This window comes from Urocampus carinirostris, chromosome 1 (assembly GCF_059441175.1).
Source record: "Urocampus carinirostris isolate Australia breed hairy pipefish chromosome 1, RoL_Ucar_1.0, whole genome shotgun sequence".
In the NCBI taxonomy this organism is placed as follows: domain Eukaryota; kingdom Metazoa; phylum Chordata; class Actinopteri; order Syngnathiformes; family Syngnathidae; genus Urocampus; species Urocampus carinirostris.
This window is the reverse complement of record NC_142349.1, coordinates 55,425,430-55,451,201: the sequence shown is the minus strand read 5'-3', so window position 1 is coordinate 55,451,201 and position 25,772 is coordinate 55,425,430. Positions and strand designations below refer to the sequence as shown.

General features: G+C 38.1%; 2 protein-coding genes across 8 annotated transcripts in view; one reads left to right on the top strand and one right to left on the bottom strand.

The window, feature by feature from the left end:
• The window catches only part of pigk (phosphatidylinositol glycan anchor biosynthesis, class K), a 47,632-nt gene extending 39,068 nt beyond the window's left edge, over positions 1 to 8,564 (top strand). The window contains exon 11 of the mRNA XM_088345886.1: positions 2,361 to 8,564. Coding sequence (XP_088202012.1) covers positions 2,361 to 2,477 — 117 coding nt within the window. The 3' untranslated portion in view covers positions 2,478 to 8,564. The remainder of the gene's footprint in view (positions 1 to 2,360) is intronic.
• Positions 8,565 to 11,011: 2,447 nt separating this feature from the next.
• st6galnac5a (ST6 (alpha-N-acetyl-neuraminyl-2,3-beta-galactosyl-1,3)-N-acetylgalactosaminide alpha-2,6-sialyltransferase 5a) overlaps positions 11,012 to 25,772 on the bottom strand; it is a 63,178-nt gene continuing 48,417 nt past the window's right edge. For 2 of the 7 annotated variants that reach the window (XM_088345826.1, XM_088345834.1), the window contains one exon: positions 17,875 to 20,773. In XM_088345826.1, coding sequence (XP_088201952.1) covers positions 20,218 to 20,773 — 556 coding nt within the window. In that variant the 3' untranslated portion in view covers positions 17,875 to 20,217. Of the gene's footprint in view, positions 11,163 to 17,874; positions 21,548 to 25,772 lie in introns of those variants that run through there. The other 5 variants (XM_088345852.1, XM_088345860.1, XM_088345843.1 and 2 more) reach the window with 4 other exon arrangements.

Below are 25,772 nucleotides of genomic sequence, written 5' to 3'. Positions count from 1 at the left end.
TGTGTATTTCCTTCGCCAACGACAACACAATCAGCAGTAGCTTCAACTGGAGAAATATGCTTACTTTCACGACTTTAATTCGTAGTATGGTGGGGATTGCAAAGTGAAATTGACAGATAGCTGAGGACATAATCTTTTGGTAATTAGCTAATATGTTCCAAAACACCCAGGACCACAGATAAAAAGGTTGAAATAACAAAATAGTGTATGGTAAGTACTACTTATGTGTAGTATATGTGCATATGATTAAATAACAATATAAATAGATATACATTTAAAGGAAAAATGAAATTGTATTTACCTTTGGTGTGATGTGACTTGGGCTGGTACAGTGGAGAAACAGGTGGATGCGAAAGGGTGGAGGAGGTGGCCTATCTAGTGAAAACCGATTTTAAAACTTCCACTTGTAAGGATTGCTATGCCCTTAAAAGAATTCCTTGTTTCAATCGCCTTCTTATTCTTAACAATTGGCCCCAGTTTGCCATTAGACCTTGTCTAGGGGTATGCAGGAAAATGCCCAATTGCATCTTCCCTCCAAGATAATGCCATTGTTGAATGTCTTTTCTTTTTCCAGTTATCAGACAGGCTACTGTAGCATTCATCCATATCAGTAGGTGGCAGCAGATTACTTTGTTCTTTTTGTGTACTTATTATCCTCTAAAGATTTAGTAAACTTTTATATAGCTGTATACCTTCTGTAAGTAGAAAATAAAATATATCAAATACAGTAAAAATCTTTTGCATAATTTTGCTTGTTTTTATCATTATTTTTAGATTTTGTTTCAGTTAAAAAAAAAGTATTATATTTGGCGTCCACTCACACATAATTTATCCTCATTAAACCCTTAGGTTCCTGTAAAATTCACCAAAAATTCCAAGCCAAGACGTGCCCAAAGAAAATTGAATGCTGCTCTTAAAATGTGCTACTAACATTGATTAATCTGAGTTGGAACACACAGAAATATAATGTGTCGATCTATATTTGAATTGGTCACTATTGTCTAAAGATTTTTGAAGCCGAAGTAAGTCAGGATATTTTTCTTTTTCAATACGGGCCCTCATAGGTTGTCGCAGGCTATGGACCATGAAAAAAGCTTGCAATTGGCCAAGAGTAGTGTCAGCCTCTGACCTTTTGATTAACGCCTATATCGGAAATCTTCTTGTGAGTCCCTTTATTTTTAAAGGGGAGTTATGAAGTGAAACAGACTGATAACAATAAGGATTCTTACACAATGCGGAGATGCTTTTGGATTTTTTTTAATCTGTCGGCATTATCGTGTGTTTTAGAGTCCATTTTTCACGGTTCAATTCACTGCACTTTCGTGAATGTAACTATACCATATTTGCGGGAAATCGTATCATGAGTAGAACTTTATTGCACCTCTGGGTGAGTTATTCCAGCTTTATAGTTTTCGGGTGTCTCTTTAGCCTGATCGTAATCTTTCTGTGGTGAGTATATTTTGTCATGTGTCATGAATTATTTAAGTGACTAGGTGACATTGCGAAGACACAACTTTGTTTATTAATATTTGGCGGGCTGTGATAACAGATGAGGTTAAAGTATTACTTTTTGTTAATTTGAAGAAAACAAAAACAGTAGAACTTGAAAAACAATGTATTTTTTTGTAATGTACTGTACATAGAGCAAAATTATTAACCCGAATGAAGACATTTTCCTTTACCTCATGACCCAGAGTGACCAGAAATGGTGAAACATTTTTTAAAAATCCAGCAATTTTATTAAACATAGTAGAATAGATGGATAAAAAAACAAGATTAAACTCGTGCCAGGACCTAAGTTTTAAACATCTTTGACGAAAAATGTGTCTTTAAAAATAAATTATACACATTTATATTTAATGATGGAAGGAGTAAGGCGGCCTGTTTGGTAAACTGCACTAATTCAACCGTAGCATATTTGTGGATTTCCACGCAACACAACTTAAGTTAACATTAGTGGGCCTTCTTTGTATGCTTCATTTCCATTGTTATCATGTTTTTACTTCTCCCTTTAGCATTGAGGCAAGCGTTGAACCCATGACGAAAAAAATACAGTACTAAATTTCAAACTCTTCACGTCTTCACGATGCACACAAGATTTTGAACTGAATGAAAAGAAATACATTAAAAAACAGGTATTTTTGAGACGTAACTCATCTTACATACCTTTGAATTATATACGTTTTTGTCCACCCACGATAATTTGTTGTTGATGTAGTCTAATGTGGAAAATGCAGTTTAGGGGGCAAACGAATATCGTATTCTACACAATGAAAGTGAAAACACTCTAAGGCAGATATTTTGTATTCCAAGGGTCTACCTTACTAACATAAATGTTCTCCTCGCTTTTATTTTCTCAGAAGCCCAAACAGAAGGAATGGCACCCGCCCGACGGCTTCATCCTGGGCTTGTGGACGCTCATCCTGCTGGTGTTTTTCAAATCGTATGGCATGAAGCACCTCAAACATATCTTCTGAGATGAACTGATGCTTTTTTTAAAGAAGGAACCTCAAGGGATGCAATGGGACACAACTGTGAGGCCATGCCTACCTTTTTTTTTTTTTTTTGCACTGACTTTTTTCATTTTTTTCTTCAGCTCGTCTGGCACTGGTTATTAAGAGTGCAGTTTGTCTGCTGAAGGGAGACTGGATTTACAATGTAGTTCTGGTCAATTTGCCAAATATCTTGCAACTGGTTTTCACATTGTCACGTTTAAACTTTAGTAGACACTCAAAATAAGGAGAAAAGACATCAATGGCATTTGAACAGGGAAAGAAGCCTTCAGATAAGAGAATTCCATTCCTTGTACTGACACCCTCCCCTAAGCCCACTCTTATTTATTAAATCTTTAAGGTTCAAAAAACAGATCACCTTTTAGGGGAGTTTTCATTAGCGACAATGATGTAATATTCAAATCTAAAAACATCAGTGCGCAATAATAGTCAAAATAAGGAACTGGCATCCTTTGAAATATCTACATTATTTTGTTCAATATTAAAAACAAAATAAACTCATCACTTGTATTTCGAGTAACCCCCAACTGCGATGACTTGTACCCCTTCTGAAAATGATAATCATTAATTATACTTATTGTTAAAATTAGGGCTATTAAGTTACTAATTCGGCCAACATTTTTTAAATAAAAAGCAAAATGTACTGTATTTCTGGTGCACCTGCCCATGCCTCCCTGCTTTTTTATTTTTATTTATTTGTAAAATAAATTTTTACACCCAGCCTTTGTTTTTTTTTAGCTCGACTAGCACAGATGAAGTTATTAAAAGGACGGTTTGCCTGCAAAAAGCATCTGGTCGATTTCTAATAGCTAATATCCTATAACTGGTTTTCACATATTTCGATTACTGTTGTGCAGTGGTTAGCACATTCGCCTAATATGGCAATTAGTCCCCGGTTCGAGACCAGGTGGAAACATATGTCGGCCTGGAGATGGTTGGGCGCCAAGTGGCCAAGACACATCCTTGTGGTTAGGGATTCAACCAACCAACCAATACCTAACAACTTAACACTGTTGTATAACACCGATTAGTTGACCCCCTTCTTAAGATATGGATAATTTGCTTTACTTATGATTTAAATTCTATCTATTTATCCATCTACCTTGTTCATATCCCTTGAGGGGTGACTGACAGCAAGACAAACACATACACAAAAACAAAGAAAAGGAAAAAGAAGCAAAAAACACAAAACAATTAACCATGGTCAACCCAAATGCCCATAGACCCAAATTAGTTGAGCACCTCGGCACCCAAGTTGGTCATGCTGATTTAAATTAAAGCTATTTAATTACAAAATTGATTAAAAATAAATAAAGAAATCGACTTATTTTCCAGACTATAAGCGGCACCTGTATATAAATTACATCTGTATGGACGGTGTCACCAAATTCAAACACTTTCCGACACCGACAGATTATTAAGTAATTATGAAGGAATGGAATTTTTGTCACAGCTTCGACGTCAAGAATTTAATCACTTTTAGCGGATGTTCTGCTCTGCATATTTGCTCTATTTTTGCGTCCGAACTGCCGGTTTAGAAAAGGCGAAAATCTGAGTTGACTAGTCCTTAAAAAACTTGTTGGCAATAGACGTCAAATGTCCATTACAACTTCGTTTTTTCAACAGTGCCACCAAATTTGGACCACATTTGGGATACCAATAGATTGTAAAATAATGATTTCCAGGTCAGAACCGAGAAGGAAAAAAATGTAAATCAACAGGTCCTTCATACACTCGTTGACTGCCAATGACGGCTATAGTCCCCAAAGATCCATTTAAAAGTAGTGATGAATGGTGCCACCTAATTTGGACCTCATTTTGATGATGGATCATACATAAAGTAATGAATTAGATAGAAAAAAACAGAGTCGACTGATCTTTCAAAGACTCGTTGAATGCCGATGGTGGCTATAGACCCATTTCAACCTAGTAGTGATGAATGGCGGTACTAGGATATAATCTATCTATCTACCCTGGTCATATTCCTTGAGACGGGTGACTGGGGGAAGCTAAGATATAATGATTTCTTTTTTTGCATTCCTGCAGCCCGTTGAAGGAATAAATTGCATTTGACTAGTTTTTCAAAGACACCAAGGACGGCTATAGTCAAAGAACCATTTCAACATAGTTTTTATGAAGGGTACTACCAAATTCGGACCACATTTAGCGCTAGAATATAAAACAAATAGTTATTTGTGTCCTTACCTTTATGTCAGCCTAGAGAATGTAAAAAGTCTGAGCTGACTTCAAAGACTCGTTGGTTGCCAAGGACAGCTATAGACAGATATCAAAGATCCATTTCAACATAGTGATGAATCGTGCCATCAAATTTGAAGCACCTTTCAGATGACATTAGATTATCAAGTAATAATTTTTGTGTCCCAAATGGCCTGGAAAAAGAAAGAGAAACCTGATGGCTCTACACGTCAAAGCGGCTCAGGAGGTAAAGCGTTCGTCTTGAGATCAAGAGGTCGTAGGTTCGATTCCCGGCTCCTGTGTTATATGTCGAAGTGTCCTTGGGCAAGAGACACTGAATCCCGAATGCCCCCTATGGCAGGTAGTTGCCTTGCATGGCTGATGCTGCTATCGGTTAGTTAGTGTGTAAAAAGGGAAAAAGTGTGAAGCACATTGTAAAGCGCTTTGGGAGGTCTTCATTGACTTGAACAGCGCTATATAAATGCAGAACATTGACATTTACATTTAGATAAAGAAAATGAAAGGCTCCACCAAATTTGAACCACATTCGTCCAATGATGGATTGAAGAATAATGATTTCGTCTGCGTAACGATCGCCAGGCCAACCTTGGGAAGGGGAAAATCGGACTCGACGAGCCCTTCAAAGACTCATTGTCTGCCACAAACGGCGATAGATCCATTTCAACCTCGTGATGAACGGTGCTACCAAATTCGAACCACTTCCATACAACGCCAAGTTATAAAGTAATGGATTTTTCGCCATAGCTTAGACATCAAAAATTTAATCACTTTGACCGGATGTTCTGCTCAGCATGTTCGCTTTATTTGTACGTCCGAACTGCCGGTTCGGAGAAGGCAAAATTCTGAGTCGACGAGCACTGTGGAAAGATGACAACGCTACATCCCGGCTGTCATTGCGCATTAAGCCCCCCCCCCTTACTATTCTCACAGTCCAACGAACAATCCGGCCATTTGAATTCCATCCCGTTTCACCAAATTAGCTTCCGTTAAATTCCCACAGTGGACGTCCGTCCTATAAGCGAGCAATAAGCCCCGGCGGCCTTTCCGAACGGATCTAAACGCCTTTCTCTCATTTCTCTTCCCCTCCGTTTCAATCTTGGCGTGACACTACATCACCGCCTCATTGCCAGGAGGACCGATTGATGTTGAAAGCAAAAAAATAGCAGACAGCTGCTACATCAGTGCTTTTCTTCCTATACATTATTAATACCTCCCTCATTGCTTCCTTCCTTCTCTCCGTCTCTTTTTCGTTTCCTGCCATTTGAATTCCCGTAGCGTTTTTTGGGGGAGGTAGTTAAGCGTGTTTTACTTCTGTATTTTGGCACGCCGCCCTGATTATAGATGAATCGCTGAATCAAAATAACTAATTTGTCTCCAACTGCTCGTAACCGACAATATTGAGCCTCCCTAATTACGAGTAGAGTCTTTTTATCGGAGCTAGTGCCGCTCTAAGCGGCCATAAAATGGCCTGGGATTTTTTGGGGGGGGCCCCTCCCGGCTCGTGGAAACTTTGGTTACGGCTCCTAACTTTTTTTTGACATCGATCGGGGCATACTAAGTTTGTTGCAGGACAGGTCAGCAGCATTGCAACAAGCAAAACATTTCTTTAGGAATATCCAGCACGAGGTGGTTGACATGTGAAAAAGACCTATCTCCATTATTTTTCATTTTGTATTTGTAAATGCATAAAACTGCAAAAAAAGAGGAAAAAATGGAGCTTTGTATTTTTTACATGACAGCTTCTCCAGTTTTTTTTCTTATTTCTTATATTTACTTTTTATTTGTTTTACTTACTCTAAGAGGAGAAGCACTCCCATTCTGTTATTATTGCATTTTTGGTTTTGTATGATTTTTACAATGAAAAAATTGCATAAACGCACCCAAAAGAGAGTGAGAGAAAGAGAAAATGGAGAAATGTCCCTTTAGCATGTCATTTCTATTTTTGGCTCACTTTCTATGCATGCATGGGTCCATCCATCCATTATCTGCACCGCTTATCCTCAGTAGGGTTGCGGGGGTGCTGAAGCCCATCCCAGTTATCACCGGGCAGTGGGCAGGGGACACCCTGAACTGGTTGCCAGCCAATCACAGGGCACACAGACAGACAACTCACTCCCTCATTCACACCTAGGGACAATTTGGACTGGCCAATTAACCTGACATGCATGTTTTTGAAATGTCAAAGGAAAACGGAGTGCCCAGAGGAAACCCACGCAGGCACAGGGAGAACATACAAACTCCACACAGTGAGGTTGCTGTAGCTGGACTTAAACCCTGAACCTCTGCACCGTGGGGGAGCACGCTAACCACTGCATTACCGTGCCGCATTCTATGGATGGAATGTTTACAATATAAAAAGTACAAAAAAATCCCCCAGCCCCCACCCCACAAAGAATAAAAAATGGAGACAAGGCTTTTTTATTTACAAAAACATAATGCTCTAAAAACATTTATTGTACATACTCTCTATTTAAATCAAAATAAATTGCTCAAATTATAAGTTAGTCGAATAATACAGCCAAACATTCATTTTAAATGCAAAATATCTATTTTCCTTATTTCTTGGGATTTATTTGAAAAAAAAGAAAGAAGAAAAAAAAAGTATTTATATTTATTTTTGGGGTAGAATGATTAGAAATGAGAAAAATGATATAAGATTCTTTCCCATTTACCATGTCATTTTAATCAGTTCATCTTATGTATTTTTCTGTTGTTAAAAAGAAAAAAAAGTTTTGTTTTTTTACCCCTTTTTAACAATATACCAGTAGGTATTTTAAATATGACTATTCTTGAAATCTACTGGACATTCATTTTGATATTAAGTTTTACAAAATACGAGAAATACTACTTCAAATTACTTAATTACAACACAGTACAACCTCAGCATTGATTTCTTTTGTTTGAAGTATTATGAAGTAATTTTATTCATATTTTTTTGGTCTGGTTGTAAAGTACCGGTACTTTATTTTTGTTGTTTGCTATTGCATCATCCGTTGCAGTCTTGTCATCCTGGAAAAGGATCCCTTCTCAAAGTTTCTTCATTTCCCTCATGTTGAGGTTTTTGAGTTTTTCTTTGCCCTCGTGTAAGTTTTAGTTCAGGGGATGGTGTCACAATAATCTGTGGTCTGTGCAGCCCCTTGAGACTCCTTGTGAATAAGGGCTATACAAATTAACATGACTTGACTACCATACAGTACGTTTGATCTATATTTAAAAAATAATAATACTTAAAAAAACCTCATTCAAATTAAATATAAAATCGGCTCATAATTATTTTTCTACTCATGGAAAATATTATAGAGTATTATTTTTTCTTTTTTTTCTGTTATATTCTATTTTTGTTTTCCTGTTGACAATTGCTATTGCGTACTTTTAATCTTAAAAAAAAGATAAATATTTAGAGAATGAAATAAATAATACTTAAAATGCCCTAATTAAAACTAGAAAAATATACATTAAATTATTTTGCATAATAGTTCTTTACAAGTAATGTTTTTCCCAGCAGCATGTCTTAACCGCTGTTTATGTTTTATGTAAAAAAAATAAAGTACATTACCCTAAAAAATGACTCATCCATGCCAGTGGAAAAACAAATGGATATACCGGGTAATAACATCACGATAAAATAAGAAAATAATACTTAAAATAATTTATATTGATAGTTTAGCCAATACTGACTTTTTTTGAGGTGCTTTGGAAATTCCTTGATTTTTTATGTATTGAGATATTTCGCTCTGATCTTACAACACTAAAAACTTAAATGTTGATTTTTGTCTGTTTCTTGTGAAGGAAGGATTGTTTAGAAATGAAATAAAACTTTTTTAATAAAAAATATATTCGCTGTGTCAACTTAATTGGTTACAAGCCGTTTCCTTGTTATGTCAAATTCATTTGTTAATATTCTATTGATTTTTTTTTTCTGGTTTCTAGGGGAGACTCGAACGCAAATTCCATTTTGTTAGACAAGGTCAAGCTGGCTTGTATAAAGGGACGCTTCCTTATGCCAATAATTTCATATCAAACCAAAATCCATCTTAAAATGGGATTTTTATTTCTGATATTTGTGGTTTTTAAGTAGAACTTGATTGCTTATTGGCCTGGGCATTTATTGGCACCAATATTTGGGAATTTGACGGGTATCGCCATTTTATCTTTTCAACGGGCCGATTATTAAAGTTCAGATGCAGCCAAGCGTCTCTTCCCTCCCTCTGTGCCAGACACTACCTTCTGATTGGATAACCGACCTTGGGCAAAGCCACAGAAGCAGAAAGAATTATGTTAGAGAGGAGTAAACAACGGCAGCTCTGCTAACTCCCGAGTCCCGACATGCCTGTGAATCAAGACCGCTGATAATATTGAGATTTTTTACTATACTGAGTCAGTGGTAGAAAAGCAAAAGATCACAAAAATGTGTAGTTAACTCGTTTTAGGGAAGCACCTTTCATGCACAAGCTGATATGTTAACTCTTCTCATAACATGAGTTCGTCAATCAAGCGGGTGAGTTTGTGATTGAAACAGAGCATAAAAAGCGCGATAAAGTGGAAGCCCGATTGATTAGCTGCTACCATAACATTAGTTCGTCAATCTGGCTATATAACAGGAGTGCCCACACGTTTCAATTTGCGAGCATTGTTGAAATTTAAATGCACTTTTTGATTTAAGTTAATTGAAGTCAATTTAAGTATTGACATTTTTATTTATTTATTGTTAAAATATCCCTTAGTGAATTATTCACATTTGTGTGTACCTCTATACGAGGTGCTGCTAAGCCTAATTCTATTCCCTGCACATCCGGGCAACGGTGATGTGGAATGCTCTGCCCTCTGGGATTCGATCTGCAACCTAGGTGGAACTGTTCAAATCTAGACTTAAAACAGGTTATGAATAATATAGACCTCAAGAAGCTGTCAACCAGACATTATGTTATTGTCTAGATTTCAGAGAGCTTTTCAAGTTTTTCTATAACAAATATTCTTTGTTATTTCTTTGCATGGTTAAAAATTTCTTATGACAAATTTTAAGCTTCGACAGAAATTGAATTACCGGTAGTTGAAGTATCGGTTATCAGCCTCCTCTTGAAATGAAATAATCTGTATCGGCCCTGAAAAAAACCATATCGGTCGATCCTTATTATTAATGCATATTGAGTTATTTTTTTTCTCCTGTTTTTTTCTTCCTGGAGTCTTTCTGGAGTTTTTTCTTTGTAGCCAACTCGAGATGTTGCTCAAGAGCGCCTCTGCTGGTTGCAGGTGAGAATTACACTTAAGATTTGTTCCATTGCATCAAGTCTTTTATGGTTTTAATGTGAGAAATAATACCTAAAATTACTTAATTGAAATAAAAAAAGAGATAATACCTAAATATGACCTAAAAATATATAAAATTGGCAAATGTTTTTTGTTTGAACTATTTAAGTCTTATGTATTTTTTTTTGAGTATGTAGTACTTTTTTTCTTGTTGAAAAAATGGTAAGTTGTAAATTATAAGAAGTAACACTTAAAACTAACTAATATTAGATATCAAATTGGCCATTTGTTATGTTTTAAGTTAATATTATGAAGTACTATTTTTTTCATTTAATATATTTTTTTGAAGATTATTATTAGGTAATGTATTTTTTTGCAAAATGAGAAATATTGCTTTAAGTCAACTAAATACGAAATAATATTTATATAATAATAATAAATATAAGATTGACATTTTTTGTGGGTGTAAGTCTTATGACAATAAAGTGTTTTTCTAACTAAAATATATAAACAATTAGTAAAAATGACTATATTAAATCAGAATTAATATTTTTCCAGTTTTGATTAAGTATTATGAAGTATTTTCTTTTACTATACAGTAATCTTTTTTTTTTTAAATATTCCGCACAGTAGTTTTAATACTTTTTAAATTCAAAAATGAGAAATAATACTTTTCATAATATAACACTTAACGTTTCAAAAGGGACAGCGTGTATTATTTGGCCACTCGATGTCCCTGTGTTGTGTAGTGCAACCGAAAACAAGTGCCAACAAATGCAAAGAAGAATACAAACTACGGAAACTCAAATTGACCAAAAAAGGCACATTTTCTTTTCCCACAAGCTTTCTGCAATCTATGTGGTCACGTTATGTGAAATGTTTCGCACAATTGCATATATGACTTAATATATATATATATATATATATATATATATATATATAATCTCAATGTATTTTCTTGATGAATTTAGTTTCTTTTACCATTACAAGCCACCGAATAATACACACTGTGCCTTTAGGCATTTCAAAATTTCTGCAGTCAATTTTATGATCCCTTCAAATGAAGAAAAAACACATGTTGATTGCATTCCAGCGAGTGATTCGTCAACATAGCCAGGCTTTCTTGACCTTGGGCTTTTTTTTTCTTGAATGCGTCGCACAAAACTCATTCAGGGCGGGCGAGTCCTTGGGAACAAAAAAAATCGTTTTATCAGTCAGAACGATTTGTGCTTTGTAGTGTTTTCAAATGCATTTAATTAAGATCTCAACGCAAGGCCTCCCTCAGGATTTAGCTTTGTACAAAATCAGTTTCTCCTCTTTGATTTAGAGAAAGGGGATCTCAAACACGCGAGGGCCAGTCGGGGCCCAGGAGACCATATTGTGAAGAACCTCCTTAATATGTAAGAGTTGAATATACTGTTAATAGGAACCAGAACCCCCCTGCAAAGCAGCAAAATCAGTTTTGGGCTTTGCTGGCCCCTGCTCATAACAATAGTCAAATGGGGATTTTGGATCGCAGCCAAAAAGTGCTGTTCATTTTAGTTGGCTGAGAACTACATACCTGGAGATTAAACAGCTATTGCGCTGAAGCTTAAAAGATGGAGATTTTGATGGGTACTACCTTCGGGGAGGAGATTGTCACTGCCCCTGAACTGAAGCTTAAAGGATAGTAAAAGTGAGTAATGGATGTTCTCTCAAGGGGAAGATATTGTCTCTTATGTAGAACTAAAGCTCAAAGCACAGTAAACATTTAATATGCGTACTCCCTTCTGGAGGAAATTGACACCCCTGTTAAACTAAACCTTAAAACAGTAAAAGTAGGATATGGATCCTACCTCTGTGGAGGAGATCCTACCTAATGTGGAACTGTGTCTTAAGATAGTAAGAGCTGGATAGAAATGCTCCTACTGGTAAGGATATCATAACCAATGTGGAACTGAAGCTTAATAATTGGTGAGGATTGAATATAGATGCTCCCTCCAGGATTGTGATGGTCACTGATGTTGGTCTAAAGCTAAAGGGATAGTAAGAATTGAATCTGGATGCTCCCACCAGGAATGTGGTTGTCATTACTGTTGAACTGAAGCTTAAAGGAGAGTAAGAATTCCATATGGATGCTTACTCCAGGGAAATTGACATTACTGTTGAACTGAAGTTTTTAGATACTCTCTCCGGGGAAAGGGAAGTGACTGCTGTTGAACTGAAGCTTAAAGTCCCACTGTGTATTATTTGACCACCAGATGGCTCTGTGTTGTCTGGTACAAGTTGGGGCCAGTGCTCCTCGGCACAGTGTGGCAGCAGGATGCCGGACAAACATGGCGCCAATCTAAGTGGGGATTCCACAGTGTAAAAGACATACACATTTCTTAACTAATGTTTTTTGGGGGTAAAAATTAAAATAGGTATGATAGTTCATGTATTTTTGCCTAGTAATCAAATCAATGTTTATCTTTACCTGGATGAAAATTTTTTTGCACCACTAGGAGGCACTAAATATTACACAATGTTCCTTTAAAGGACAACAAGAGTTGGATATATGGATACTCGAATTCCGGTTTGTAGTCTGTATTAAGCTCTTACCTCTAGGCTGAAAGTGGCAGACAAAACCTTTTCTAGTTTGCAAAAGGCGTCGCCACGTCATAGTTGTCTGACCTATCGCTATTTTATCAACACAACAGTATATTTGCTTGTGCAGCTTGTTCTCTTCATGTTGAACAGCTTTTAGCACGATTGCTTTGGTGGATTACCACCCCCTAGCCAATCATACTTTGAGGAACTGGTGACCTTTAGAAAGGCCCACTACAGCAGGTGCTGACTCTCCAACTTGGAATCTGATTGGCTAAACCGCTTCTTGGAACACTGATGTCACGTACATGGCCTTCAGGATCTTTTGTGAAGGCTTCTGGGTAAATTTCTGATCTTAGCAACAACTAATGACTGAAATGTGATTGCTTAGGTGCTTACATACGAAAGCACACATCTGGAAGCAGTGCCACTCGGGACAAGCAATGAAAAGAAGCTGACCACGAGAAATGATTTCATAAGTATTCATGGACAAAATAGAATTCACATGATTCAGATATCTTTTAGGCAAGTAAATAGGCCTTGCAGGCCCTAACAGCACACCGATGGTAATTCAGGTCCATGATGTTAAAATTATCCGTGAAATGATTTAGCATTAACTGCTGTGGACTGCTCTGCAACTTCAGTGAAACTGTTCAAATCCAGGCTTAAAACATACTTATAGCTTATTAATGACCTATATTTCCTGTTGACAATATCTGTCAAGACAAGTTATGCTTATTTGTATAGCCCTTAATCACATAGAGTCTCAAAGGGCTGCACAGACCACAGACTTTTGCAAACTATAGACTAATATTACACCATCCCCTGATCTAAAACCTACATGAGGGCAAGGACAAACTCAAAAACCTCAACATGAGGGAAATGAAGAAACCTTTGAGAGGGGCACATTGGACCTCAGCACCATCTTTTACAGGCACTTAGTTAGGTTACCTCAAATGTGAAAATTGACCAAAAAAAGCTATTTCTTTTTGTTTTGCTGACTCAGCAGTGTTATGTTACACTCTACCAGACCAGAACAACATTTGTTTTCAGCGTAATGTCTTGTAGACAGTTAGAAGGGTTGACTTTTATGTAAAAAAATGCCAGAAAAGTAGACTCAGCACTTATGTTTTAGTTAACTCTGTGTATTGTTTGTTATTGCAACATTTGTTGCAACCTTGGTCATCTTGGTCATCATGTGTGGTCCCTCCCCAAGGTTTCTTCATTTTCCTCATGTTGAGGTTTTGAGTTTTTCCTTGCCCTGATGTAGGTTTTAGATCAGGGGATGGTGTATTAATAGTCTGAAATTTGCAATAGTCTGGGCAGCTCTTTAAGACTCTTTGTGATTAAGGGCTATGCAAATAATCATGACTTGACTCCTAAAGTGATGATAGCAGCTAAATTGAAGGGCTATTTGCTAATATGGCTAGCGTCTGTATTCAAAATGCTAAGATTGAGACAAAAACATGAACTTTCAAATGAATTAGCATTTACTACTAGAGTGATGCTAGAAGCTGAATTGAAGCTATCCAGCAAACCGGTGCTATTTGCGAATGTGTTTGCTAGTGGGTTAGCGAAGATCTAGGCCAGAGACTGCCCGAACAGAAGATCTAATGATGTTCTTGATTTTTGGAGCTATTGTTAAAGTCCTTCTCGATTTACCATTGACGTGTCACCCACCCCCCCTAAAAAGGGAAACCCTGTTCCCCTGTTAATCACTGCAAACGGAAAATGATCTCGTTTGAGATCCTTTTGTGAGCAACGTATCTTGCGAGCACCATATTCTCCTCCGGCATCGTCCTCCGATGACTCGGCACACAAAAAGCGAACCCGAATCGATAGAACTCGACACCAGGACGTAGCGTTCTCGAAAACCTCGATTTCGCCTTCCGCTCGACATTTGATTCTCGGAGAAGGAAAAGCGCTACAAAGCGTGTCCGACCGCCAAAACGCCGTCGCTCCGTCTCTATCGACCCGCCGCTTGCATGACTTGTAGCGCCATCCATCACGCTATTAGCCGCAGACAGCTCGCGTCAAGAGAAGGAACGTTATATTTATTCGTTTTCCGATATTGGCACTGACATAAAAGGAATCCACCCGCATTCTTGAATCATTCTTGACGATAAACGAGCCCAAAAATTCGTACAATTGGATATGGAGAACAGTAGACCCCCGGGATATGTTTTCTCATTACGGCCTGAAATAAGAGGTTTTTTAAGTAATTGGTATACGACTAATTAATCTGTGTTACCAAAAGTCTCTTAAGATGGCTGTCTGCTATTCATCAGTGTCATATCTAATGCTGATCTGCTATTGGCTTTTGTCACAACATCGTAAAAATGCTGTTGTGCTATTTGCCTAATCCCGTGTTTTCACTTTAATCCGCGGATTCAATGTTTTTTCGGTCCCTCTATACGGCGGCAAAGACTATTTTTTTGTGTTGTCTGTAAGATATTTGTCTGCTATTGGTCGACCTCATATGAAATGCTGTTGTGCTATTGGCTTTCGTCACAGCATCGCGAAAATGCTGTTGTGCTATTGGCTGAACCTGCCTGATTTCACTTTATGCCGTGGATTACGTGTTTTTTTCGTCCTCTTCGCGGAATTTTCCCCTCTATACGGCAGCAAAGACTTTTTTGTTTTGTCTGTAAGATATTTGTCTGCTATTGGTCGACGTCACATAAAATGCTGGTCTGCTATTGGCTGAACACGCCTTACCATGTTTTCACTTTACAGCGTGGAGTAAAATGTTCTTTCGGGCCCGTCTTTACGGCATTTTCCCCTCTATACGGCGTCAAAAACAAACTATTTAGAGTTCTCAAAAGTTTCTAAGATGCCTTTCTGCTATTGGTCTACATCATATAAAACGCTGCTCTCCTATTGGTTTTCATCACAGCATCCTAAAAATGCTGATGTGCTATTGGTTTAACACGCCTTACCATGTTTTCACTTCACGTCGTGGAACAAAAAGTTGTTTGGGCCTCTCTTTACAGTATTTTTCCCTCTATAGGGCATGAAAAACAAATTCTTTATCAAAAGTCAGTTATTGGTCGACATATGAAATGCTGCTCTCCTATTGGTTTTCATCACAGCATCCAGAAAATGCTATTCTGCTGTTTGTTGAACCCGCCATACGATGTTTTCACTTTACAGCGTGGAATAAAATGTATTTTTCAGCCCCTCTTTATAGCATTTTCCTCTTATACAGCCTCAAAAAAAATTATTTAGAGTTTGCAAATGTCTCTAAGACGCCTTTCTAATATTTGCCTACAGCATATGAAACGCTGCTTGCTCTCCTATTGGTTTTCATTACGGCATCCTGAAAATGCCGATATCCTATTGGCTTAACCCGCCTTACGAGGTTCTCACTTTACGGCGTGGAATAAAATGTTTTTTCGGCCCCTCTTTTCAGCATTTTTCGCTCTATACGGTGTCAAAATCTAATTATTCAGAGTTCTCCAAATTCTTTAAGATGGTTTTCAGTTATTGGTCGACAACATACGAAACGCTGCTCTCCTATTGGTTTTCATCACGAAAATTCCAATGCACTATTGGCTGAACCTGCCTCATGATGTTTTCACTTTAAAGCATGGATTAAGGTTTGCTAGATGTCCATAACCACATTAACACTGCTCGTCTTGCCTTTAATGGCCTTCCCACTCGCCTATGGTCCATACATGAAATCACTTCGAGAACGAAGATCAGAATCTATCCAGCTCTCGTCCACTTGTGAACCGTGGCCTATACGGTCTTTGATCGCTGCAAACTTGAGCTGTTTAATCATCAGTGCATTTCATATCCAACACTATGGTCCATACGCGCCGCAGGACATCTTTTCTCTCCCAAATCATCTTCATGAGACGACCAAAGCCGGAGTGACTAATCAGGAGGAACGGGAGATTTTCCAAAGGGCCGGCTCATATTAAGGTCAAATTTGGGCTGGCTGGATGTTAAAAATAATTTGAACATGTATCTGTCACTTTTCGCTATCTAACCTTACTCTTGCATTCTTTCTCTAGTCAGCTATTTGGCCACATTCAGCGCAACGGATGAGGTGAGGTTTACCATCTGGAGGAATTCCCCCCTCCCAAATTTTGAGGTAGTCCGGTCACCACCACTCTTCTTTAGTGAAGCAGTAAAAGAACACAGAATAGCGCGAATGGTACGGGTCAGGTATAATAGAGGGCAGGAAGGTGCTAGTTGGAGCCGAAAAAGCCAGGAAAAGTAAAAGAAATGTGTTTCTGTTATTATTCAACTTACTCATTTTGTACTTTTTGCCTGTCATCAGTGTCCTCAAATGTGTATTATGCTTCGTGTTTGCAGAATTTAGCAGTGAATTGCCTTTACCTGGTAGCTCCTCTCACTCAAATAAGCTCGTAGTGATGGGAATTCCGTCTTTTTTTCAAGAACCGGCTTTTTGGGCTCAGCTCACTAAAAAGAGCCGTCTTTTTTTGGCTCCCGAAAGCCTCTTCAAATTGTTTCTATTGCTTTTATCCATACATTAGAAAATAGGATTTAACATTATGCATTTTTGGGGGACAAATAAAAGCTAAAAACTAAAAAAAAATAAAAAAAAATAAAAAGAAACAACAGGAGAAAGAAATAAAATAAATGCAAACAGAGAAAAAAAAAGAAACTATAACCAAGGAAGAAAAAATAATTAATAGGCTAGATAAATCAAATGAGTTCAAGGGAAATAAGAAAAAAGAAGGAAATAGCAGAAAATTTAAGAAAAGAGGAAAAAAAAAGTCTGGGGGAAGAGATAGAAAAGAAAAAAAGACAAAAAAAACAGGTACTCCCACAAGATAACCTCCTCTCCTATCATGTCATTGGGCTGGCATATAAGTTCCTGTTGATCCTTTCCTGTACTCAGGTTGCATGTGAGCGGAGCTTCTCTTTTTTTTCTGCAGAATACGACCAAAATACTACAAATCTTCTGTCCTTTACTATGCCAGTTTTCAGCAAATTACGATAATTGCCATTAACGTGAAAACTATGAAAATGAAGAACAAAAGAATCGAGCAATGTTTAATTCTATCTTGAAAATGTTTGTTGTTACAAATATTACACAGTTCTATCCATACCAAATTTGTACAATAAGGGTATTAATGAGTCTATTTTGTATGCGATGAAACTAGCGTGCTGAAATGCTATTAGGGTAAATAAAATTCTAATCTGAAAAGTGCCCTATATTCATTCTCAAATATTATTTTCAATGTCTGACAGCTCTGGTTTTAACTTGAATGAACCGGCTCCTCTGCATCCAGCTGCTACTCCACTGTACCAACCTAAAATAAGGTCACATCAAAGGTAAATACAATTTCATTTTTCCTTTTCATGTATGTTTATTTGTGTTATCGAACCGTACACATGTGTATAACAGGTAAGTAGTACTTTCTATAAATTACTTGCTTAATCACAGATAGTGTGGACCAGAACCCCGGGCAATATGCGAAAATCGGCAAAGATTTTCGTCAAATCCAATTTTTTTTACTGATCTCGTATCGAAACTTCAGGCACCCCCAAAAATGAGAATAAGAAAAAAATTAAATAACGGGGAATAATACTACGAGAAATAATCAGGAATGGGAAACACTGAGCTCTCAAGGAAAAAACAAAAAAACTAACCTCTGGTCACAATTTGCTCAATTAAAACATTTAAATTAAATGTATGCTTATTTATTTCTTTATTACTAATAACATTAATTTGGTTTGTACATTTTTAAAATCAGAATTACTTATTTTATTCATTTTTATGTAATTATTTTTGATAGTGCCAAGTCAAAAAAAAAGTCAAATTTAAGTTTAAAAAATGTATTGAAATGTATCATTTTACAGGTAAAAGATTTCAGCCACAAACTTTCCTTAAATATTTTGAATAAATATACACTTGTTTTCTACAATATTATTGTATAAGACATTCAATATAAATAGCAATTCAATTACGAGTAAATAAATAATTAACATTAATATTAGAATTAATATTAATCCTAAATATGTCTACAATTTTTCACTTGATCTTTTCACGATTTACCGAAAGAAAACGATTGAAGGAAATCATTTTGGACATTGTTCAATTCGTGCAAATTAGAATCCAAATGGACATGTTTTGATCATTAGTCTTAAATGCAAAACAAGCTAGCCTTAGCAGCAAGTAGCCATGTTCACAATGCTAGCCTAAGTAGTTAGTTAGCTGCAAAATTATTTAGCATTAACGACTAAAGATTTTTCGAATAATAAAAGTAATAAATACTTAACACTTTTAATAATGATATTCATTTAAAATATTTGAAAAGTCTTCTAGCAAATACATCAACAAAAATAATAGTTTGAAAATTTCAGTCCAGTTATAATATTTCAAGTTTTAAAGAAAACATAGTGAAGAAGCAGGTAGCTGATATGCAAATGAAACCAATTTTTTGATTGTTTTCGAATTCAGGTTATAAACTCCTAACACTTCATTCATTTTGGAATTTCCTATTTTAGCGGCAAGGACAGGAATTCTTTCTGTGGCGCTAGCATAGCATCTTATCATTTTCATTAAATTATGTACAATATTGTCCTTCCTGTTGATTTCTGATTAAAGTCCACAACAATCAATTTATTTTGAAATTTCCTGTGTTAGCGCTAAAGACTGACTAAATCTTGCCTTAGCGCTAGCATGGCATGATCTTATCATTTTGATTAAATTCTGGATAATATTGTCCTTCCTGTTGAATTCTGATAAAAGTCCACATCAATTTTAAGCATAATCAATTTATTTTGAAATTTCCCGTGTTAGCACTAAGGACTGAGGAATTCTTTCCATGGCGCTAGCATGGCATTTTTCATAACTCTAATAAACTTCTGGGTAAAATCCAACTGTCTGTTGAAATTATTAAATGTTTTACATGGAGATTGAGCCTGATTATTTCGTTTTGGAATTTCAAGTGTTAGCACTAGCAATTGAGGGATTATTTATGTAGCGCTAGAATTGGAATTCTCTTATAACTTATGACATTCCAAATAAAAACAACCTTTCTGTTGAATTGACATCAATGTTTAAATCATGTTTGAATACGGTTAATTTATTTCTGAACTTCCTGTGCGAGCGCTAAAAACCAAGGAAGTCTTGCTTTAGCGCTAGCACGGCATTCTCTTGTAACTTCGAACCTGGAGAAAATAGACCTGTCTGTTTAATTGTACCAAAATGCGATGTCAACTTTGATCAGAGTAAATAGATCTCCGAATTTCCTGCGTTAGCGCTAACACTGAGGAATTCTTGCCGTAGCGCTAACACGGCATTCTCTTTGAGCTTTAATAGGATTCCAGATTAAGTCGACCTTCCTGTTGAATTTTGATGAAACTATACATCGAGTTGTTATTTCTTATTTACGCCGATTCCAAAAGCGGGAAATGCTAATGCGCTACGTCTGGCGAGTAAACAACTTACGGGTGCGTGCCCTTCAAAATAAAAAATAAAAAAATCTCATTACTTTCGACCTCCATCTTTGAAAAGCATCAAAACTTTATACGCAAGCACACACAAACACACGCCGAGTGATTGACGTTGCTGCCAGCTCTCCCGAGCGAGTCTCACCGATGCACGGCATTCTGGGAAAAAAAAAGAAGAAAAATCTGTGGGCTTGTGACTTTGGCGCAGCCTTGAAATATCTTCCCCCTGCACACACAAACGTCAATCGAGATGAGCGCCGTCTGACGCCGCGTTGTGATTGGCTGTCACGTGCCGGCCGCATCCCCGCTGCGGTTGGCGGCTAAGGGGGCGGGGCTCCAGTCGGGCTGGTGAAAATGAATGTCGAAGGTCCTGGCCCAGTTGGCGAAAACTCGTTTTTCTGTGATGAATCGGTGATGGCTTCCCCGTCGGCCCCGCTCGTGCGAAATATACATGGCGCACTCGTCGGGGCCCCGAGGCTCGTAGTAATGGTACGGCACAGACGGGCGATCCGGGTCCTTCCTGTGGGCGTACCCAAGCAAAAAAAAATAGGCCATGGAAAAGATGAACGAAAAAGCTGACATTTTCACACAGGGGCAGATTTAATTTCATTAGCAATTTAACTGAGTGAACTCCATCGAATATGGCCGAATTAGCGATGTTCGAGTCTCTGTGAACCCTCTCTTCAAGTTCTCTAGCTTTCTCCTCTCGGCCCACGTCTTTCCGCAAGATGGTGTCCCGACTCCTCCCATGGGCGCGCCAACGAAGCCCCCTGGGCTCCAACATCTCGCAGAGATGTCTGGAAAACTCAAAACAGCGGAGAGTGTTTCTCATAAAAATGCCTGCCGTCCTCCGTCATCAGGGCCTTTCTGCGTCGTCATGTGCTGACTATCTTATCAGCCTTACGCCAGTGAATATCTTTTGCATTAAATGTAATTTATATTCGATCGTACAAAATCCTTTATAGTCAAATGTATAAAATTCTTCAACTGATAGACAATGATTGAAGTCTTTTTCTGGGCAATTTAAGTGCTCTAAAGCAAACCAGCCTAAACAAGTACATGTCCAGTACCTGTCTGAAGTTTTCTAGAAAATACTTGGATGGTCCAGAAGAGTACTTATATCCTGCTTAAACCAGTACGTACATGTGCAGGCCAATCTGAAGTTGGCTAGAGAGCACTAGAATGATCCAGAGGAGAACTAAAAACCTGCTTTAACCAGTACCCATCAGAAGTTTGTTAGAGAGGGTTTAGATGATACGGAAAAATACTCGTATCCTACTTAAAGCAGAACATGTCCAGGCCAATCTGAAGTTTGCTAGAAAAGATTTGAATGATTAAAAAGATGACTTAAACACCATTTAAACCAGTACCGGTCAGACGTGTATTAGAGAGCGCTTGAACAATCCAGAAGAGGACACAAACCCTGTTTGAATCTGAACCCATCGTAAGTTTACCCGAGAGCACTTGAATGATCCAGGAGAGGACTAAAAACCTGCTTAAACCAGTACATGTCCAGTACCTGCCTGGAGTTTGCTGAAAGTACGTGGATGATCCAGGAATGCACTCAAATCCTGCTCAACAAGAATGTACATGTCAAAGTCAATCAGAAGTTTTCTAGAGAGCACTTGAATGATAGAGCAGATGACTAAAAACCTACTTTTTAGTCAAAACCTAACCCTAAACCAGTACATATCCAGTACCCATCAAAGGTTTTCTAGAAAGCACTCAGATGATCCAGAAGAGCACTCAAATCCTGCTTGAACTTTTACATGTCAAAGCCAATCTTGAAGTTTGGTCTAGACCAGGGGTCGGCAACCTATGGCACGCGTACCATCAGTGGCACGCGAGGGGTTTACCAGTTGCACGCGAGCGCACGGCCAAATAATAATGATTTTTTTTTTTTAAAAGCGCATTTACTTGAAATTTAGACATCTTCAGTTGCGCGCCATATTATGCAAAGGATTTACGTTATGCTAGTTCGCGGTTCCACTTTTGCGGGTTCAGAGCTTCGCGTGTGTAAAAAATATACCTTCTCAATAAATGCATTTATTGACTTGACGCCATTAAGAGCAAGCTTATGTCAACTGAGGACACTGTGTGGACACTCTTATTGTGAAGGGGAGGGGGAGGCCCTGACACAATGCTTAGTCATGGTGAGATACCGCTTCGCTCACCCCCCCTCCTTTGACTCCTCCCACCTCACCCCCTTCTTATGTGGCGCTCAGTTTATCATGGAGGAACTCGGCAACGCGACGTAAGTATTTTCTCTTCCGTCACATTTCATCTCAAGTTTGACTTTATTATACCAAAAGCGAGCGGTTGTTTGTACCTAAACACGGCTAACTGTGTGTGGTTTCGTGTATTTGTCGTAAAAGCCGTTCGATGCCGCTAGCTAAAGTATGTTGTTATTGTCAAAAGGTAGCTCTTTCACTTTCATTAAAATGAACACAGACCATTGTTTTAACTGTTGTTTCCCAAAACGCTTCACAAACACTCATGAAATATCACATCTTCACTGATTTTCTTTTCAATATGTAACCGGTAGTGTTAACAAGCGAAATAAACTGCGTTTGCTGCATGTGGTTGAGAGCGGTTAATACAATCATACTGAATGGTTCGTAGTGGTTTAGACGCAGTCCTATTCCGTGTACATACAACATATTTTACAGTTGTTGTTTTTTTTGTTATAACATGAATTTCACTCTCTCTCTACCCGTATTCTATATGGTGTACTGTATACAGGGGGGTATACTGTATACCTGTATACGTTGTTTTAAGCATTTTGGAAGGGGCGGCGCTACTTCGCGGATTTTCAGTTTTCGCGGGTGGTCTTGGTCCCCATTGACCGCGATAACCGAGGGATTACTGTACTTTTTATGTACCAATTATCTGCTCCTGAGGTAGCACAGTACATTGAATAACTTAATTTGTTTGTCAAAGTGGTTTAAGATTGCACTGTAAAAAATAAAAACATAAAGCACACCATTCTTTTTATTTGAAGTATTATTTTCTTCTTTTTATATAGTAATTATCTGCTTTTGAGGTAGTACAGTGAAATTTTGACATAACTTCATTTTCAAACATTGTCGACGGACGGTGTGCCACGGAACCTTTTTATAAATAAAGTGTACTTTGGTTCAAAAAGGTTTGAAAAACAGAGTTATACGATTAAAATGTCTATCCATGTTGTATATTTAGACTGGTGTAAAATGACAGCTCTGTTGGATATTAAAAAAATGTTGTGCGAGTCATTAATCTTGGTGTGGCACACTGATTTACTAGGAAATTTGAAAGTGGCACTCCACACCATCTAGAAGAAGATTATCCTATGATCAGATTACACCAGAATAGAACTTTTCAGGAGAAACTCAACTTCTCCTGGTTAAATACTTTTTCATTTTAGTACTTACAAAATTTTTTTTCTTGTCCTCGTGTTTTTGGTACAGTGGAACCTCGGTTTTCGAACACCCCTAAGTTCGGACAAATCGGTGTTCGACCAAAAAATTTCGAGAAATTCTTGCTTCGCTGTTCGGTCAAAAAAATCGGAGTTCGAACGCCGGTACGCTAGGGTGCGATGCTGAGCGGCGTACTGGTGTTTTAGCCCCTAATTATGCCTCCGAAGAAGGTCGGTGCAAGCAGGACAGGTGAAAAAAAAAACAAGTTGTTCGTTCAACTATTGCCTTTAAGAAAGACATAATAGCTAAATATGAAAGAGGTGTACGAATTTCCGATCTTGCTAGTGAATACAGCATGGCTAAATCTACTATCAGTACGATAGTAAAGAATAAGGAGGCTGTGAAATCGAGTGATGCGGCTAAGGAAGTTAGCGCTATAAGCAAGCAACTGCCGCAAGTTTTGGAAGAGGTTGAAAAACTTTTGATGATTTTTCTCTCCCCACCGTCCACCACAAAGGTAAGAAATCCTATTCATAGTCCTTTTTTTATTTTTACACGTTCATGTTAGCGTAATCCATCGTACGGAAGAGTACGCTAACGCGAACGTACGATTAGCCTGGGTTAGCTTCATGTTTACGTTCATGGTAAACATTCAGGGTGTTGGAACGGATTAAAACGATTTTACATTACTTTTAATGGGAAAAACGATTTTCCGTGATCGACCAAATCGGTTTTCGAACAGGGTTCTGGAACGGATTATGGTCGAGAACCGAGGTTCCACTGCACTTAATATTTCAGTGGGATCTCGCTACTTCGCGGCGCGCCGTTCTCGTTTCCCGGGGCGCGGTTTTGGTGCGGCTTCCGCTTCACCGCCCCCCTAACCCCACAGGTCCCCCTGTCCCTTTACCCCGTGGCCGCCCGTCCGTCGGCCGTAGCCATCGAGGGCCGTGTAGCGCCATATAGAGCCATCGTGGCCCGAGCGGGAGGCGCCGGTGTTGTGCCCAAATCCGACTCCCGTACAAAATCCTCCCCCCCTCGCGTGAACGCGCATTCTGCTGCGCTTCCGACAGGCCGGCCTTAGCGCCGAGCGCCCGGCCGGCTCGGCTTGACGCGGTGTCGTGTATATTGCGCCCGAAAGTACCCGCGCCGCGAATTAGGGGCTCGCTCGCGACCCTAATGAGGATAAGCGGTGCAGATGATGAGATGAGATGAGATTTTTTTTTTTTTTTTTTGGAGGGGCGTCGCTACTTCGCAGATTTTCACTTTTTGCGGGTGGTTTCGGTCCCCATTAACCGGGGCAAAAGAAATAATAATAAAAAAAAAAAAAAAAAAATTTTTTTTTTTTTGGAAGGTGCGCCGCTACTTTGCGGATTTTCACTTATCGCAGGTGGTTTTGGTCCCCATTAACCGCGATAACCGAGGTCTTACTGTAATCTATATCTCTGTCTTTGTTTGGTTTTCGTCAACCCTTTCCAGCCAATTTCACGGCATTGAGATCATATTTTTGTGAGGTCCTAAATCCTTAGCCCTTGGTCTTACACTAGCTAATCCTTTTTTAAAGATAGCCCGTTTGCACAGGCACCAACACTAATCTGCCACTAATACCTCTTTTGTTGCTTGAATATTCATGAAGGAAAACCTCAAATACAGTAGACCCCGGGACATGACGTTAAGCTGTTTTGAGGTGGGGCTCGCAAAGTGAAATAGCCGTATGGTGGGGGATAGAAACCTATGGTACGTAACGCGTTTCAAAGCCCCAATGCGGCAGATAAAAACCTGAAAATTACTAAATAGTATATAAGCATTATAAATAAATCAAAAAAATATATATATATAACTTTGGAGTGATGGGACCTGACTGGTGCAATGGAGTGGTGGGTGGATGCCAAGGAGGGGAGTAGGTACTGGATTAAAAATCAAACTGATGTTAAAACTTCCACTTGTGAAGAAAGAAAAGATTTCTTAATAATTGTCCTGATCTTTAATTGGTTTATGTACTTTATTCTTTAGCAAGGAAGGCGTCACAAGGCAGGTTCGCTATCCACCGGATCTACTGTAAATCTTTATTTTTTTTAAAAAAGAGCATATTCATACTCATCTTTCCTTTTAAATGACTTGACAAAACCTGAATATCTGCAATATTTTGATCTGAATTTGATTTCCCCTGTAAGTAAACATACTGATTGGTAACACATGAAATTCTGTTAACTCATTCATGGCTAGCTTGGTTAAAGTACCAAGAGGTTCATGGGCTTTCTCCTTAATGAAAGTAGTAACAAATTGATATTTCTTGTTAATCACAAGCTTCAGTTCCATGGTTATTATGAATTGGCTTCTTCTTTTAGCACCACCTTTGGCTAATACAGTTCTGAATGTACAGTATTGTATTGTCTGGTCTTTA